The following is an 18,978-nucleotide window of genomic DNA, read 5'->3' as shown; positions in this document are numbered from 1 at the left end:
TTGAATTTAAAGTAAGTTTTTTAAGGGGGTTTGGGAGAAGGGGGTGGGGTTATGGACATTGGGGAGGGTATGTGCTTTGGTGAGTGCTGTGAAGTGTGTAAACCTGGTGATTCACAGACCTGTACCCCTGGGGATACAAATATATGTTTATAAAAAATTAAAAAGTAAGTTTAAAAAAAAAATGCTTTCACCTGGAAATGACATGTGTCGCTTTTTCTTGGTTAAAGCAAGTCACTGCATACCTAACTGCAGAGAGACTGGGAACTACAATCTTTCCGTGTGCCCAGAAGGACAGTGAAAAGGCATGCTGGCATTCCCATCTACCACAATTTCTGAAACACATCCAGTGTGAACCGCTACATCCAAAGGCACCAGACAGAGCAAAGCTGTTCCCCATCACTGATGCGTTTAGTCTATGGCATGAGCTTAAAAAAAAAGATCTTTACTTTGTTAACCTCTGAAATTTGGGCATCCTGGCAGAAGCTGCTAGCATACTCTAATATTCTTCTCAACTCGCATTATAGTTAAAGAAGATAGTAATAGTTTTGTTTTTGTTTTTTTTTAAGTAGCCTCCAGGCCCATTGTGGAGCCCAATGCAGGACCCAAACTCACAGCCCTGAGATCAAGGACTAAACTGAGATCAGGAGTCAAAGGCTTAATCAACTGAGTCTCCCAGGTGCTCAAATAGTACCTTTTTTTAAGCACTTACCATGGGGCTGGCACTTCATGTATGAAACACTTAACACAGTTCCTGGCCCTACTCACCTCTCTATTCATGTTAGTTGTTACCCTTATTCCAATTTTGTCTTATGTGTATGTATTTGCTCAGATGGATTCTGTGCTATGAACCACAGGACCCTAATGGGAAGGGGAAGGTGGTTGAGCATCTTTCTAACACATCTGCAAGTTTTCATACTTTGTGGGAGACTGAGCTGGAAGTACAGGTTTCTAAGATCAGAGACAGCATGGGTAGAGGAAAGAGCGCTGGAACTAGCAGTCAAGGTTAGTTTAGTTCAACGCATATTTATTGAGCACCGTCTGTATGTACCAGATGCTGCAGAAACAAAGGAGTGTGAGAGTGGACCCCTGCCCTCTAGGAACTTACACTTCTGCAAGGAAGATGAACAAGTAAACAAATAAAGCAGGGCACGTGCAATGATAAGAGGATAAACAGGGAGCAGGAGGGCCACAGACCTGAGTTCTAGCTCTGCCACTATCTGTGTGACCCTGGAGATGTTACTTAACCTCTCTAGGCCTCGTGGGTGGTGAGAATGGGGTAGATAATTTCTAACCCCTGAAAGTCTAACCCGTACAATTCTCAAAACACTGTGAGGGATACAGGGCAGGTGCGATTTCTACTTTAGGGAGGTGAAGCCTGGGGTCGGAGAGGTTTAGCAATGTGGCCCAGGCTCCACACCTCCTGGTCGGTAGAGGCAGCCCCAGACTAGTCTCAGGCAAGTCTCAGGAGCCAGATCCAGCATGTGTCCACTCCAGGCTGCCCCTCCAGAGAGCAGGGATCTCTGACGAAGGTGGCAGGAGGCTTTCCAGATTGCCCCCACCTTGAGTCCCATACGCTACAGACCAAGAAGAGAGAAAGGGCAGGTCCCTCGCCCACCTCCACCCCCTCCTGGTGTGAGCACTCAGCAGACAGTGGGCCTTTCTGAAAACCAGGTCATGTTTTACAGAATGATGCAGTGACATTAGCACGGTTATCCTGGCGGGCCCAGGAACCTTCAGCGGCCAAGCCCAGTCAGCCTGGTTTCCACTCAGCCATGTCCCCATTGCGGACTCTGTGTGTGAAGGACATTTTGGAGGCTGAGGCAGCTCTCCCTCACTGCACTGGGCCACCCCCCACCCCCCAGCCCAGGCAGGACGCGCACGCTGAGGGAATGTGAGTGAGCTCATTTAACTGAAGCAAAGACATTAAAGGGGTGCCTGGGTGGCTCAGTTGGTTAAGCCTCTGCCTTCCGCTCAGGTCATGATCTCAGGGGCCTAGGATCGAGCCCTGCCTCGGGCTCTTTGCTCAGCAGGGAGCCTGCTTCCCTTCCTCTGTCTCTGCCTGCCTCTCTGCCTACTCTTGATCTCTGTCAAATAAATAAAACATCTACAAAAAAGCATATTAAAGATTCATCTCTGCTGTCCCTCTAAAACCACAGCATAGCCACCAAAGCTTAAAGAACAGTGACCACACCAGCCTCTGCCCCCTCTGGCGGTGGCACACGGGTTCCAGGCGCTGTGGGCAATCTTGCTGTCATGGGAACCATCTTCGGAGCAGGTGCCGTGTGTGGCAGGAGAGGCCACCAACACAATCCCTGCTCTCCAGCGGTTTACAATCAGATGACGGCGCAGTCAGATGGTGCAGAGAGGAGTCACAGACGACAAGGCCGGGAGACTCCGGTCCCGGGAGATGCTCAGTCTTAAAGTGCTGGAGGTTTGGGGGAAGGGAGCTGCTGTGGTTCCCCCAAGGCCTCTGGGGGAGGCTCCAGCCCGACCTTGACGAAGGAAAAGGACAGAAGTCATTTGCCTCACCCCCACCAGCTGTGGTTAATTTGAATGAAATCGTATGAAGGAGACAAAAGTGTCCCGAGAAAGAATTGCCTGTGTTTTGCCAGGGTGGCCCCGCACCCCCACACGGACACCCTCCCAACCCTCCCTCGCCAGAGCTGGCCTCAGAGCGGGCTGGGCAAGGGACATGCCCGCCACACAAGTGGCTTCCCAAGGACCTTTGGGGTGGGGGTAGGTTCAAACCCTGCCTCCACCACCCCGTGGCTGTGTGACGCGGGGCAGCCCCTCAACCTCTCTGAGTCTGCTCCTCTCTGTAACCGCGGGCGGGCAGGAGACGCGCGAGGGGGACACCGGCTGACCTGGCGGCCCAGCGCCCGCACGCTCACCCAGTCCTCCCTGTCGCCCTCCGTCTCCGCAGAGACCGTCTGAGGAGTGCCTGCTGTGAGTGCTCAGCCTTCTACGGGGCCCTGCCCGCTGCGGGGCGTCACCGAGGACCGGACTGGCGTTTGGGTTCACATCCACCCAGGGAGCGGCGGCCCGGGCTCCAAGGTGAGCACACTCTCAACGCCAGGGCACGCCTCGGCAAGGAAGAACCTTCGCACGGGGCTCGGGAGTGGGGCCTGGGGAAGGCGGGGGACAGGGACGGTGGGGGGCGGGAAGGGCTGGGGGAGGGTCGGAAACCGGCGGGGTGCCCGCCCTCGGTGCTGCCCCCCTGTGGCCGCCAAGAGCACAGCACCGGGCCCCGCAGCCGCGCAAACCCGCGGGCTCAGCCCACGTAGGGGAGTGAGGAGCTTGGCCGCTGTCTAACCTTGGGAAGGAGGTTTCTGGATTCTGGCGTGCCAGTGTTTGGTTTTTGTCTCGTGCTTCCTTCCTCAGTAGGCACCTGATGGGAAAACTCTGAAAACCTTGGCGACCCCGAGTCAGTGTTCCTTTAGCCACTAAACTGATTTAGAATTGTGGTGTGTTCCCAGGACAAACCCAAGGTCAGAAGAGCTTATCTGGCAGTGCAGACTTGGAAGCCGCTGGTGGCAGGCTTTGGACGACGGATGTGAATACCACGGGTTCACCATCCCTGTCATCCCGCTGCTCCTTTCCCAGCCCCCCTCACTGCTCAGCTCTCCCCACCGGAGCGCCCCCTCCACCCCACCGCAGGACAAGGGCACAGCTCAGAAGCCCTGGCAGGCCGTGACCCCTCCTCCGGACCTTTGGACCCTGCTAGGGACCCTCGCCCCCTGTGGCAGCATTTCCTGCCTCGGACATTTCTGTGGGTACCACCTACAAGGCTTTTGAGCCTCGCCATCTTTGAGGGGAAGAGGGACCATGGCCTGTGCATGACTGAGAATCAGTGGGAAGGAGACTTCCCCCAACCCCCACGCCCCAGTAGCCGATGCTGCTGCTGACCATTTCCTCAGTCCTCAGCCCCCAGACAGGCTTCCCACATGCACAGGGGAGGTGGTGGGCTTCCTGCCACCCCCACGGGGCCCCACCACCCCCATGCTGAGTCGCTGTCACCTCTCTATTCTACATCAGGTTCCTCACTGCTTTCCCACTAAAGACAAAAGACGAAATCACAAAAATGTCCATATTCTACTAAGATATCTGGAAAGCAGGCAGAAAGTTCAACAAAACCAAGCTGACAGTTTTGTCTGAAAACCCAGCAGTAAAAGGACTGAGCAGAGCAGAGCAGGACCTGGTTTCCCTCTGAGCTATTTTCTGAAAGTGGGCCAGGACCCAAATTCACCGGCTCGCGGCTCGCGGGCAGCCAGCCCGGGGCACTGACAGGAGGCTGGGGAAGCCTGGGCTGTACTAGGGTGAGCTTTGGGGCTCCAGGTGTGTGTGTGTATGTTGGGGTGGTGGCACTTGGAGCCTCTACAGGCCCAGGGGAAACGTTGGACCCCCATTTCCTCCCCAGGCAGATCAAGGAAGATCAGAGGCCCTAGGACTTACACATGCTCTTATCCTACCCCCCCCCCACCATGAACACCATCTTTTCTGCACGGCTAATCCTCCTGCTCACTTCACCCTCCTTCTCCCCTGAGGCAGAATAAACCATCCCTCAAGTGTGTTCTAGAACATTCTGGTGCTTCCCAAGCTGTTGCCTCTGCTCCCTGTGGGCTCCTTGGGGGATAAAGCTGTTGCTCCCCACGCGTGGCGTGGTTTATGGCACATGGTAAGTGTGATGTGAATTAATTTGTCATCTTGAGTTGCACAGTGATGAAGGACCCAGACGGAGCACATCCCCGAGCCTCTAAGAATAACTCGGCAGCCCCGCCACATTAAGTGGTCCTGAGGCCACAGAATGGGTTTTGGTCCTCGGCTCCTACACGTCATCACCTGCCATGCTAGATCGGGTGCATCTCAGTGGTGGCTCCCCGCAGACAGGCCCCCAGAGATGTGTGCCTCTGTTCCCCACCCCCCCAACCCATGACCCTGGAACAAAGGGCAGCCGATTCCTCTGGATGCCAGTCTTCTCTTTATTCTGCCAGTGACCAACATGACAGCACCACAGACACAGCAGGAGCCTGCCTGAGAACCCCGGGCCAGGCAGAGAGGGAGGATAGAGGGGGCCGGGGAAGCCCGCCTGCTGGCCTCCCCAGATCCCAGGGGAGACGTGACGGTGCAGACAGAAACGCGGTCTGCGTCAGCGCCCACCCTTCCTCCAAGCACCAGGGCCGCGTGGGGGAGACATGTTCCAGCGCGGGGCCAGGGAGGGACTTGGGGTGACCAAGAGTGGACTCTGAACTTGAGAAGGGACTGTGTGCATGCCTGTGCAGGCGTGTATACGTGTGCGTGTGTGTGTCTTGGGAATGCCTACACTACTGAGCACGTGGGATTTAACAGCTGAGCCGCAGGACCTGCCTGGGGCCAAGGAGATGAGGAGCCAGGGCTGTGGGACCTGGACCAGGGGCCGGGGGTGGAGGGCACCCTCCACTGCTTCGCTGTGGAGATGAGCTGGGGCCAGGCCGGTCTCGGAGCGCAGCTGGAGGCCCGCCTCTGGCCTGACCCCGCTCACGTGTAGGCCGTCTTGCTGCACACCCAGGGCCGGGTCATCAGACACTCGGTTGACACCAGCCTGGTGGGCTCCACGAAGACACACTCTCCCAGGCCCGAGATGGGGAATCTGCGGCCAGAAGACAAGAGAGCAGGCGCTTACAACCTGGCACACGAAGCCCGTCTTTGGGTGGCCCTGGAGGCCCTGCGACCTGTCCCTCCCTCTGGATCCACCTTCTAATACCTTTAGCCCCTACAGAACTTTCTAATGTGTCCCCCCATTGTCTGCCTGCTGTGTGCACCACAGCTCCAGCCATCCTGAGCATGCCCACAGACGTCTCCTGAACACGCCCTGCGCTTTCCCATCCTGCTTCCGCAGCCTTCCAGTCAGCTCACTCGTCCCATGAGTCAGAATCTGGGTCAGGACCACCCTCTGCCCAGCCTCCCTCCCCACAGCAGCTGCCGGCACCGTGGGACATGGAGGCCTGTGTCCGTCTGTCCCTGCCTGTCCCCCAGGCGGTCAGCACCCACACAGTGGGCTCCATGCCCCCTCATCTGGGCTCCCCTACAGCACCCAGCGTCCAGCACAGGAAGAGCCCAGCAGAGACGAGCCAAATGAAGCTATCTCACAGGAGCGGACCTGACTCACCCTGGTGTTGGCTGACGTCATCAGTAGATGGGGGGATGGGGGTTCTTTTTACCTAAAATCATTTCCTTTTGAATTACAAGATTTCTTCTCAACCTTAGTCACCCTGACCTGACATCCCTGCCAGGGCTGGAGCCGGGGTCTCACAAGAGGACACCAAAATGACCTCAAGAGGGGGTGCCAGGCAGGACCACCACAGTGCCAGAGCAACACGCCTAACGGTCCTCTGGTTGGCAGATGGTGAGCACACTGGGGACCCCAGCCTCCAGGGCTCTCCCAGGTTCAGGGAGCAGGAAGCTTCCAGAAGAAGAGAGAGAGAGGCAGAAAGTGCAAGACTTCTCAGCAGCTCTAAGGATAGATCTGGGAGGAAGGAGAAAAGGAAAAGGAAACAAAGGAAGGAAGAATGAGGACGAAGAGGGGTGCACAGCGAAGGGCACAGGCGCCAGAAGGGAGACACTGACAGATTGCTCATCGCCTGAACGCTAAGCCCTAAGCCCGCCTTGGATGGGAAAGTGGCTGATCACCAGCTCCCAGCCATGGTGGAGGGCTGGGGGTCTTGGGTGCCTCCCACTTCTCCTGCCTTGGGGACCCTCCTGCATCATCATCCTCAGGTGAGCCGCTGTACCCCGCCCCTCAGCTCCTCCGGGCCTATGCTTCCAGCCTTCGGGGCTGGACTAGAAACTGAGGTTCTTGTTCCCCTGTATGCCCCCCACCGTGCTCCCCTAAGCCTGGACTGCTCCCCCCATACACACAGTCACCACCCCCACCACGCACGTCCCCTGCCACCAGCACTCCACAAATCAGTCCCTGTCATCGCACACCTGCCATGCCACCACACTCTCACGTCCACATCCCTTGGGCCACACAAGCAATCCCACCACTGCTCACACCGCCAGCATCCTCAGGTGCTGTTTTCTCTAAGGGAGTGTTCACGGTACCCCGGCGTCAGAGCCCCTTTCTTCCATAAGATTAATGTTTAGGCAACACCGGCTGCCCAGAATAGAGGCTCCATCCCAACCCTCCCCAGCAGGCAGCTGTGGTCATGGGGCTAAGTTCTGGACAACGCCAAGGGACATCTGGGTCTTGTCTTCTCTCTCCTCTGAGCCACACGGAGCCACACAGACGAGCCGCTCCCCAGACGGGGAGCCACAAGATGGAAAGAGCCTGGGCCCCGCAGCAGGAAGCTCTGATGATTACATACAGTGGAGCTGCCAAACCAGGCTGGACATTAGCGGAGAGGGAGAGAAGTAAAGCCGTCTTCATTATCATTCTCTCGGTCACACGCTGCTGACCCTGGAGGTTAGAGCTCTAGCTAGCACAAACCCACTGGTTCTCCCTCATGAGGCTGTGTCCGGGGGGCCAGGCTTCCCCTAGCCTAAGATCAGCAGCCAGAAGATGAAGCCTCAGCTCACGTGTCCGGGTCAAACGGGTCGCCGTTGACCCAGTGGAATTCATCCCCGACTCTGCGCAGGCCAATCCAGGGCTCCCTCCGTGTGAACTTGAACATAAATTCCTGTATCAAGGAAAGAGGGAAACCCCAGTCATCTGTGGTTTCCTAACTGTTCATACATCCCTGGACTAACCTCAGCTGAGAAGACTGGCTCCCGGGATATAAAGACCCTGAAAGGGGGATCCCTCACTGCGTCCTGCAAACAAGGAGCTGGGGTCACCGAGCGTCCAGCACTCACGCTGACCCCTCTCCCAGCAGTTGCGAGCGTGCCCACTGGACCAGGAAGCCTTGGACAAGGTTTGTCTTCCTAGCTCTGTGGTCCAGCCAACCAGTCAGGGTTCTTGATTGGCAGGAAGCCTGGGATTGCCCACTTAATGGATTATTTGGGACAGACTGCAACACTCATTTGGCTTCTCCGCCTTCTCTGCAGCAGGGAGATACTACTACACTGTGTATCAGAGACAAGCAGAAGTGACTTTGCGATTACCTGCAACTTTGAATTTCCATACCACTGTTACCCTCAAAATCCAAAACAGATCAACAGACTCATTGTGTTTCTTGCGCTTTCCTACTGAGAAAACTGTTTTGGGTGTTCAGCGGGAGCTCACGCCCTGATTTGGACGCGTAGAAGGTGCCAGTGTGTTCCTCATTCACAAGGGCATTTATAATTGGAGATGCTCACACTTTAGGATACTGAGCTGGGCTCAGCAAGCCAGCCTTGGATTGAAATCGTTGGCCTTCACATGGCGGTGGAAACAGGAGCCCCTTGGAGACGTGCTCGGACCCCACGGAGCTCACCAGCACACCCCATGCTGCGCATGCTCTGGAAACATGTCGCAAGGGACGCCACACCCTAGGAGTCGGGTTGTCCCCAGAGGTCACCCCCGGCCCAGTGCTCACCAGCTCCTTCTGGCTCTGAATCACAGCCAGCGCAGCCTCGTGGGTGTGGCAGTACTGCCTGCCCGTGTTCCAGTCCCTCGGCTCCTCAGAAAAGAAGTAGCACTTCCTTCCGTAGAGTAGCCAGTCCTCCGGGCAGGGTGCCTCACACTTGATACAGCCCTTGGAAGCTGAAGGGGAGACGGGGGTGAGGGGACGGACTCAAATCTGACAGCATGCCTGGCTCCCGCCTCAGGAATCCCACTCGGTGACCCAACGCTCCCTCCACCTGCCAAACGCTGGTGCCCTCCGGGGGTGCGTGGTGCAGCCGTCTCCCCAGGCGAGCCCCTCTCACGGTGCCCAACGGGGGGAGAAGGTTGGTGACCCAATAAACAGGGAAACTGGGGAGATTGGCAGGGGCGTGACCGCCAAGGGGAAGTGCCAGCAGTTTCAGCCCTGGGTCAAGACCTCCCCTCTCTCCCCAGACTCCCTGGGGGCATGTAAGCCCAGAAACACAGATTTAGGAAGGACCTGGAGGCCACGTGTACACGCTCTCCACAGTGGGAACCCTCGGCAGGTTCCGAGGGTCTGATCTCATTGGCCACACCCTCATTAGCTAACAGTTCAACCTGGTCCACTACTGCGCTGCTGTCAGGTTCTTTCTCGGGTCTGAGTCCTACCTGCCTCTCTGGGACGCAGCCATACAGACCTAGGATCGGCCTCTGAGTGACCCAGAGCAAGCCCGGCCCACCTTCACCAGCCTCCCCTCGTCCAGGTTTAAACAGACACCCTCTCTTCCACAGCTTCTTGCAGGGGAACTGTCCACACTCTTCTCCATCCTGCCTGGCTCACTGCGATGTGTCCACATCGGCACCCAAATGCTGCCCCCAGAACAGACTGGAACATGCCAGTTGTGGCCCCAGGCCCAGCAACAGTGACGGCCACACTCCTTCCAGTGGCTGCCGGCTTGCCAGTCTGCAGACCGCTTCCAGGAAAGGAATCGGCGGGTACGTGCAGACGTGCACTTCCCTGGGCGGGCGGAACACACCCTTCGATTGTTTTCATGGGATCTGTTTCCAAGCCAGCTCTCCCCTGTGTCCAGAACAGGTATCAGTCACCTTTTAAATCTGTCCGAAGGTCTTATTTTTATTTCTTCCACCTTTATCTCATTCACGTTGGCTCATTTGCGTTTTGAAAGATAGATTATAGTCTTGATTTTTTTCCCACCTCTCATATTAAGCACCCTTCATCTGTCACCCTGAGCATCCTTGTATCACCGACAAAATCCATCGGTATCTTTTTGTTTCCATACATGTGTTTGATTACAGTGTAGACAGGGACAGAGCCAAGAACCGGCCCGTGGTACCCCAGCCCTGAGAGACCTATAGCCACACCGACACCAATCGAATAATCGACAGTCCAGCCTGTCTGCTCAGTGAGCCGCGAGACCACTGGGAGTCTTGCCCATGGCATGGGTACATTTCAGCTGCTTTGTGAAAATCACAATACACTCTCTCTTCGCATTGCTCTGACCTCCCCAACCTAGCGTGAGGACAAAAGGAAACCCATTTAATTTGTCGTGATTATTCTACATGAATCCAAGCTGGCACCGGTGGTCACCATATTCTTTTCGAAAAACTTATAGATCCTCTGATTAATGTGCATGCCCGAAGGGGAGGATTTGGTGGGAGCTAAAGCTGCCACTGGACTTCTCTCCCCTTCCACGGCGCCCGCCTCTGGGTGCTTCTCAAAGATTAAAGACAGAGGTACTGAAACCACTTTGCAAACCCTTCGGAATGCACCACACACTTGGACTTGAATCCATAAAAAGCAGCCCAATCTCCCAGTCCTAGAGCCTTGCCTGTCCTTGAAGGGTTCCGTTTCTTTTATTCCTTTCTCCCTTACGGTCCCCCCATGGGGAGCCCCCTACCCGTGACACCTCCTTACTGGGCAGGGGAGATGGTGTCCCATTCATCCTTTCTTTTTTTGTTTTCTATCCTCTGCATTTAGGGGGCCTAACACACAGCAGGGCTCCACGAATGTGCGTTAAACGAATGACCGTGATCTTTACCGGCATTGTCCCCAAACCGTCTCCTCCAAGAAGCAGGGCCTGTCTCACCTCAAGTTGGCTCTGCATCCTCGCAGCACGTACGGAATGGTACTGAAGCCACCCAGCCACGCCCCCACATGACTTAGTAAAGGGGACACAGAGAGTTGTCATGTGAATATATTATCTTAGGCTAAACTCTCACCTAGAAACGGCACAATGTTTTCTAGGCTTTGGGCCCCGCGGAATATGTGGTATGTCTGGAACCTTTCTTTACCAAGGGAGACCCGAGTTTGCTGGGGTGGGTGCTCTCAGCCTGCACATGCTCACCCAAGATGCTCATCACCACCAGGATGGCGAACAGAAGGACCGCGATGGCCCCCAGCAGCAGACGTGTGGTGGTGTCTGAGGAGAGAAAGAAGCGGTTCAGTGTCCGGCCACCCACCCCACCACCACGCCCCACTGCCAAGCCCCAGGTCCTGATACCGCGGGAATCTGCCACTGGCTGAAGCCAGGCCGCCATTCTGGGGGGGGGGGGGGCAGGTCAGAATCTATGCCCCTGTAGCCTACAACCCTTCCCCTGAGCCTCTGCACTCGCTGCCTTCTGGGCCGAAGAGCTTTCCAGTTCTTGCCTCCTGCTGCTTCTCTACCTGCTCCCGGTTTCACGTTGAAATGACCCGGCCCGTCCTCACAGACCAAGGGGCTGGGTCCTTGCCCCCAGAGCTCTTCTCCTCCACTGCTACCCCTGGAATCCACGCGCCCCCGCCCCCCGCCTTCCATCCTCTTCACAAAACCTCCCCCGATCCCTTGCCTTCTCCCTTTTTAATTTTTATATGTTTTTTTGTTATCACTGAAAATTTTTATTTTCTTTTTAATGAAGAACCCTTCTAGATTTTAGACATTGGCTCTATTTAAGTTTCTCTCTCTTTTTAAAAGATTTTATTTGCTTGAAAGAGAGAGACCAAGTGAGAGAGAGAGAGAGAGAGAGAGACAGAGCACAAGCAGAGGGAGGGGCAGAGGGAGGGGCAGGCTCCTTGCTGAGCCTGGAGCCCCACACAGGCCTTGACCACGGGATCCTGAGATCATGACCTGAGCAGAAGGCAGACGCTTAATGGACTGAGCCACCCAGGTGCCCCTATTTAGGTTTTTCTTATTGTCATAAAATAGACATAACTTAAAAGTTTCCATTTTAATGATTTTTTTAAAGATTTTATTTATTTATTTGACAGACAGAGATCACAAGTAGGCAGAGAGGCAGGCGGCGGGGAGGGGAGATTCAGGCTCCCTGCTGAGCAGAAAGCCCAATGTGGGGCTCAATCCCAGGAGCCTGGGATCATGACCTGAGCCGAAGGCAGAGGCTTTAACCCACTGAGCCACCCAGGCGCCCCTTTTTAAACCATTTTTAAGTGCACAATTAGTGGCATTAATTCCATTAATGATGTTGTGCGACTATCCCCACTGTCTCTTTGCAAAACTTTCTCACCACCCACCCAAACAGAAACTCGGTGCTGATTAAGCTTTCACTCCTGGTTCCCATCTCCCCCAGCCCCTGGTTACCTCTAATCTACTTTCAGTCTCTGTGAATTTGCCTATTCTGGAGATTTCATATGAGTGGAATCATACTATATTTGTCCTTTTGTGTCTGACTTATTTCCCTTAATGTTTCCAAGATTCATCCATGTTGTACCGTGTGTCAGAATGACATTCCTTTTTATGGCTGAGTAATATTCCATTGTATGAATATACGCATATGTATATATGCATATATGTGTATTTACTGTTGTTGTTTATCCATTCATCTGCTGATTGACACACAGGACATGAACGTCCAGTCCATAACAATGTTCTTGAAGCAGCGGCCCCCAGAACCTTCTGCGGCGACGGTCTGATTTTGTCTTAGCTCGCTGCCACCTTAGAATCTCTCTTTGCCAGCAGCCCCAGCATCCTGCTTCTAATGACGCCATACTGGAGCTCCTGGGTGGTGCAGTCAGTTGTGCGTCTGACTTGGTTTGGGCTCAGGTCCTGACCTCAGCGCAGTAAGACACAGCCTCACCTCGGGCTCCACACTCGTGCTCAGCACAGTCTGCCTGGGACTCTCTCCGCCCCACTGCCCCTAAAGTAAATAAATAAATCTCTTTCAAAAATGATGCCATATTTTCTCTTATCTCTTTGAGGATATTACTGATGGTTTTTTGGAGGGGGAGGAGAGGAAAGGTGGGCAGAAAGCTTATTTCTCCCTGCGTAGTCTCTTTTTCCCTCTAAATTGTTTTGTTTTGTTTTGTTTCTCTTCATTTGTTTTAGGCTCTAGTTTCCATGTCATCGAGGTTCCTCAGATGTCTGGAGATGCTTGGTGATTTGCTCCTGGTTAAGGCAGGAGGAAAGAGTCCATTGGAGCCTCCGAGACCGGGGAGGGGCTTATCGGCTGTGGGGTGTCAGTAGAGTGACCAGGCTGGGCTGGTCCTCAAGGTGCTGTGAGTGCTGACCTTCTGGGGTTTTTCTTCTCGGGTGGGCCAGAGTTCCTGGAGAAGACTCTTCTGTTTCCCTCCTGAAGAGTGTGGGCTTAACCAAGAGAGGCTGAGAGGTCATCCTAAGCATTCATTATGTAAATGTCCCCTTAATTTCTTGTCCCCAAATGTCCTGTCCTCTAGAGACCCTCTCTCAAGTTTAGCTCCATGCTCCTACCAGGACTGGGAAGAGAACCTGGCAACTGAACCCTTTCTAAAATGTTCAACCAGCCCTCCTGTTCCAGACCTCTCTTCACTCACTGCCATGATGACTGGGGCCCCCCATCTCCATACTTCGGGGGCCCCTGCATGTGACTCAGGTTGCTCCTTGGCTTTCTGAGCCTTCTCAGGTCAGTGGGAGCAGTTGCTACTCCTCCTCGATGCCTAACTCCCAACTGTATTGCTATTGTCTTCTCTCTTCTTGTTGTCCTTACAGCCTTTTAAAAATCCCTTTACTGTCGTATCAGCGGGCTTCCGGAAGGAAAGAGGAAAAATGTGCTGGGAATCTGCATGTGCTTCTCCAACACCACCAGAACCCAGGAGCTCTTCATTCTTTCCTGGGGACAACTGCTCTGGATACAGCACCGGGGACAGAAAAAGGACACTCGAGGGAGTCCCATCTCGTTGCTCACTGCTGCCCTCGCAGAAGATGGCTGTGGGGCCGGACAATCCAAAACAAGGTCGTATTCGTTTCCTAGGGTTGTGGTAACAAACCCCACAGACTAGATGACTCACAACACCGGAAATTTCTTGTCTTCCACTTCTGGAGGCCACAAGTCCCCAGTCAAGGCGCCATCAGGGCCGCAGTCCCTCCGAAGACGAAAGAAGTCCTTGCTCGCTTCTTCCCGGCTTCGGAGGGTTTGCTGGTGACCTTCCTCATCCCAGTTTGCGGTCCCCTCATTCCAGGTTCCACCTTCTTCATCCCACAACCTTCTCCCTGGGTGTCTCTGTCTTTATCTGACTGTCATCTTATAAGGACACTAGTCCTGTGGGATTAGGAGCATACCCACTCCAACAGGAGCCTGTCTTCACTGGTCACAGCTGCAGTGACCATATTCACAAATAAGGTCCCATTCTCAGGAGCTGGTGGTTCAGCTTCTTCAACACAGCTCTTTGGGAGAGCAGGGGGAGATACTGTTCAAGCTAAAAGATGTGTCTAACTCAATTATCATTCCTTCTAGGCAATGGTCCACAAGAGTCGGACTTGGAGGACGCAGTAGCTTGTGTTTATAAAGGTAGGCGATGTAAGCGTCATGTCAGCAGGGCCCGCTGAGAATCTGGCTCCCAACCCAGACAGATGACCCCTCACCCTCACATCCAGGGCGCAGAAGAGACTCACCACTGACCTCTCTCAGTTATCAGAGCCACAGTCTGGTGAGCATAGTCGTGACTCTTTGAAACTATCAAATGTAGAGTTTGGTAATTTTTAAATTTTTAAAAGACTTTGCTAAATGCATGTGTGTGGTTTTGATCAGGAAGTTGTGGGTTGATGCCTAATCAAGAAACTTTCAACATTAAAAATTCAGAATCGGTGAGCCCTGGAAAATCTATAGCCTGGCGATATGCAGAATCACTCTGTCCCCTGCCATACCCCCCGCCTCCAGGCCACTCTTCTCCATCCCACCCCTGATACCAGAAATATCCCCGTCTCCAGTCACCCCAGTCTTTCTAGAACCCAGGCCAAAGCGCTGGGTCATCTTTCCCAGCCCCTCCCCCTCGGCTGGGGGGCAGGTGGAAGGAAAAGTGAACAGCCACCAGGAGAGAAGTCTTGGTCAGGAGAACTTCTGTTTGTTTTTCTATTTATAGAGCTAATTGTTCATCTAAGAAAAGTCATGGAGTCCTGAGCTCTAATCCCGGTTTAAATTGAAGAAGTTCTCCATTTCACTTAACCCATGAGGAAGGAAAATATGTCCAGGCTGGAGATGGCAGGGGAGCACGGGCAGGAGAGCTACACGTGTTCCAAACACACTTCAGTTTTGTCCAACGAGCCTCACGAAGCCCAGAATCCTTGGTCCACGCGGGATGAAACAAGAACTCTCAGGGCAGGGGGCCTTTGTGGCAGACACACCTTAGCAACGAACCTGTGTCCTTGGGCAAGACACTTGGCCCCTCCGAGTCTGTTTCCTCACCTGCAGAACACTCACCAGCCCCAGCAGGGTATGTGTGAGGATTAAATGGGACAGTATCGTGAAAGCCCCCGGCCCGGGCTCCGGCGTAACACATGCTTCTGCGATGTCAGCTGCTTGGAAATAAAGGAGCTCAGGGCCCCTTAATGTTTAGCTTGGTCAAGTCCAAAAATCTCCCACTTGTCTCAAGACAGGTACTTGGCTAAGCAAGGGCCACACAGCCGTTCATTCCCAGACCCGCAGACCCGTCACCCCAACCCGGGTGTTTCTCAGTGTCAGCCGACCGGGCTCATTACACGGACTTCAGACTGGAGTGGGGAAGCCGACTCAAGGTAGGTAGACCAGAAGTCCAAGTGTTTCACCTGAGCTCCCTCATCACAGGCTCAGAGAGCAGGCGAGAGGGGTCACCTGCACAGCCTACCCCTCTGTGTGGCCCTGAGAGGCAGAAATCATTAACGAGTTTGGTACATAAGGAAACTGAGGCTCAAATGAGTTTGAGAAGCTGCTAGCCCATGGTGGCGGAAGGTGGGTTTACCCAGCTCCAGACTTTGTGTTCTTTGTACCTCACCAACCTGCCTCGGTCCGAGTCCTGTGATTTCTGTCCACAGGGTGACACACTGGAGAGACCAGTCCCGGTCCCTGAGCTCCCCTCTTCTGGCAGGAGATGGGAGGGTCAAGGGAACACCCAGCAGACCCTCAGAGCACCAGTGGAGGAGAACACCCTGGACTCGGACCCCAGATGCTAAAACTACTGTAGAAAAAGCCCATGGTTGGGGGGCGCTGGGGTGTGGCATGCCGGGTGGCTCTTGATCCCAGCTCAGGTCTTGATCTCAGGGTGGTGAGTTCAAGCCCCATGTTGGGCTCTGAGCTGGGCACGGACCCTACTTAAGAAAAAAAAAAAAGTAAATAAATGTCCATAAGCTTCAGATGCTGAGCCCTCGAGGACCACAGGCATCAAGGGTGGGCAGCTGCTGGGAGCCCAAGGGGAGAACCAGAGGTGGCAAGAGACACAGAGCCAGACCTGGTAAAGAGCCGCACCGGGACAGGCAAGACAAGGCTGGAAGGCTGGACACAAGTAGCATGAAGCACGGAGCAGCTAGGTTCTGCTGGGGTGGAGGAGCCAGTCACTGGGCCATTTTCCTGCCTTCTTCAGCCTAACTGCAGGTGGTTGGCCCAGCGCCGGTGAGGAGCAGGAAGCAGAATGGGTCAAAGTCGGGGCAGGAGGTAAAATAGGAACCAGCAAGCCAGAGAGGCATTGAAAGAGGCCACATCCCCCCTGAAGTGGTCCTAACCGTCACGGGGCTGGCGTTAGGTTAGGGCAGACCCTGCAGGAGCGCTCAGGAGTGAATGAAGACATACGGGCAAAAGGTGTGAGCAACTTCAAGAAAGAACTTGGGCGGGAGGGAAGCAGGGATCACAGGCAGATCCAACAATGCCCGGCAGAGAGAGGGGTTTGTCCACCTTTATTCAGCTCAACTCTTCCCAGCCTGCAACGGCTCTTCTACTCCGTGATCCAACATCTCTGCTTCCTTTGTCTGGGATCACCATCCCGGCGTGGGACTGCCCCTCCCTCCAGAGTCAGCGCAGAGTTTGTCCACACCCTTGGCCCTCTAGCCTCTGGGTGGAAAGCTGGCATTCCTGTGCCCACCTCTCCCTCTGCGACAAGGCACCTGCGCTGGCAAGTAATGGCTAGGCCTCGCCCACCTCGACCACCCCCACCCCCAACCACCACCCCACCTTCCTCACCGACCTGGCCACTCTTCCAAGGGCAAACCCACTGGCTCACTCTAGGCTTAAAACCTCTCAACACCGCCTGCCGAACAAAGTCCAAACTCTTTGGCAAAGCCTGGGTGGCCATCCACAGTCTGGGCCCTCCAGATGCATCTCCAGATGCATCTCCTCGCACCCCTCCCCCCATCCTAGTACTCCAGAGTTCGGTTTGACACAAGGGACAGGCTAGTCCCGGGACCCTGGTCCCTGAACGTGTCAGTCCTTGAGCCTGGCGCACCCTGTCTTCTCTCCACACCTAAGACATCACCTACTCCAGGAAGCCTTCCTGTTCTAAGACTTTGTCCCTGTGGGTTGGGTGACGCCGGCTCTGGGCTTCCCTGATTAATACTGCCCAGATCCTCAGCCTTTGGACTGGGGCTGTCAGGAGGACCCAGAAGGCCAGCACTCTCCCAGGCCAGCTGCAGCATCTCCCACACCACACACCACCAGGGGCCACAAAGTTCTCCAGAAGAACTCATGAACTTGAAATCCATTTTCCACTTGGTTATTGCTCCCTGTACTAGTGTACTGTACTAGTAACTGTACTGTACTAGTGACCCCCTAGCCAGGGGCCACTCCCTCAGCCCATCTGTCTGGAAGGGGTATGTGGCACTCATGACCTTGCAAGGAAGAGCCTAAGGCATGTTCTCGACATCTCCCCTCCCTATGTGTCCCCATCACCACCAGCACCCTCCCCCCACCCAACTTCCCACGGGGCATGGGCACCATCTCTGGGCTTAGAGCTTTTGTCACTTTGCCCAAACCTTTCCACTACTACAGATTTCAGCCGCCCTCTCAACATGCCCATCAGATGAGAGCCGCTCAGTAGCTGACACCCCGTCTTAGTTCTGGAGGAGATTGGGGCTCAGAGCATGAAACCTGCTCCCAAGGTCAAAGCTAAGTTAGCTGTCTAGGTAGGGTCAAGGTTGTAACCATAGGTGGTCCCTAGCTACATCCCCCACTCCCTCCACCATGTGGCATCTGAGGGCCCTGAAGTCAATCCCCCCGGGCGCTCCGCCCTCCCCTCCGGGAGCTTGGCCAAGGTGACTCTGACCCGCCTCCCAGGTCCCCAGGTACCCTGGTCCCCAGGCCAAGGGGCCGGGGGTGGGCGCGGGGGGTGATGGAGGGTCGCTCCGCTCTTACCCTCCAAGGCCGCCTTCCAGCTGGTGCTGCCCTCATAACCCGACCCGGATCGCCGCAGCAGCCCCTCGGGACCTCGGCCCTCCACCTCCGCAGGCGAGCGCGGCCTGGGCGCGGCGGGGGCGGGCGCGGGCCGGGCGGCTGGGGGCGGCGGCGGCCGGGTCCGCGCGGGGGGCTCCCGGGCCGGCTCCATGCCCCGCGCTCCGCCGCGCCGCGCCCGCGCTCCTGCGCCGGGGTGCGGGGCCCAGCCCGACGCGCACTCGGCGCTCCGCGCGCCCTGCGGGCCCCCCAGGCCAGCCTCGGGTGGACGAGGGCCGCGGCTCGCGCAGGCCGGGGCTGAGCCCGGTTCCCCGCGCCGGACGCCCTGTGTCCGGTCGCTGTCGCCTCCGCCGGCCGTGCGCGCCGCGCCTGCCCTCGCCGAGCCGCAGCTTCCGCGCAGAGCCGGGCCACGGGGAGGAGCGGGTGGAGGTGCGCGGTAGCGGGGGTGGCGGGGTGGCGCGGGGAGGGAGGGAGGGGTGCGGGTGGGGGACGGGGAGGGAGGAGGCGCCAGGGAGCAGGGACAGCCCCACAGCCACGGCCCCGCCGGCCACCCGCGCCCTCGGCGGGATGCCAGATGCTGCAGAGAGAGGAGCGCGGATCCTGGAGCCCGGAGACCTGTCCTCTAAGCCGGCTGGCCCTCCCAGCCTCCGGCCTGTCCTCTGTAAAAAGGAAATAAAGTTGACAGGGATGGTGCAGCGAGACTTCAGGAAAATGAGGGGCTTTCCTCTGGCGTCCTGGAGCTGGAGCAGAGGGGTAGGGCTGTCACTTGGCCCAGACCCTTGACCCAGGAGACAAAGGAGAGAGCAAAGGTCTGATGGGGACAGGTGGGGCAACATTTCAGGGTGGAGAGCATCCGTTAAGAGTCAGGGACTTTTTTTTTTTTT

At 55.7% G+C, this 18,978-nt stretch overlaps 1 protein-coding gene across 1 annotated transcript; it reads right to left on the bottom strand.

The window, feature by feature from the left end:
* Positions 1 to 4,961: 4,961 nt before the first annotated feature.
* On the bottom strand, positions 4,962 to 18,683 carry CLEC2L (C-type lectin domain family 2 member L). The gene is made up of 5 exons (XM_013049303.2): positions 18,059 to 18,683; positions 10,846 to 10,920; positions 8,493 to 8,659; positions 7,555 to 7,655; positions 4,962 to 5,626 (listed from the first exon to the last, which is right to left on the bottom strand). Exons 1-5 carry the CDS (start codon positions 18,246 to 18,248, stop codon positions 5,515 to 5,517), a joined length of 645 nt encoding a protein of 214 aa, XP_012904757.2. The 5' UTR covers positions 18,249 to 18,683; the 3' UTR covers positions 4,962 to 5,514.
* Positions 18,684 to 18,978: the final 295 nt, after the last annotated feature.

This window comes from Mustela putorius, unplaced genomic scaffold (genome assembly GCF_011764305.1).
Source record: "Mustela putorius furo isolate JIRA1106 unplaced genomic scaffold, ASM1176430v1.1 tig00003845_pilon_pilon_pilon, whole genome shotgun sequence".
NCBI classification, from domain to species: Eukaryota; Metazoa; Chordata; class Mammalia; order Carnivora; family Mustelidae; genus Mustela; species Mustela putorius.
The sequence above is the reverse complement of the archived record's forward strand: the minus strand, read 5'-3'. Positions and strand labels throughout refer to the sequence as shown.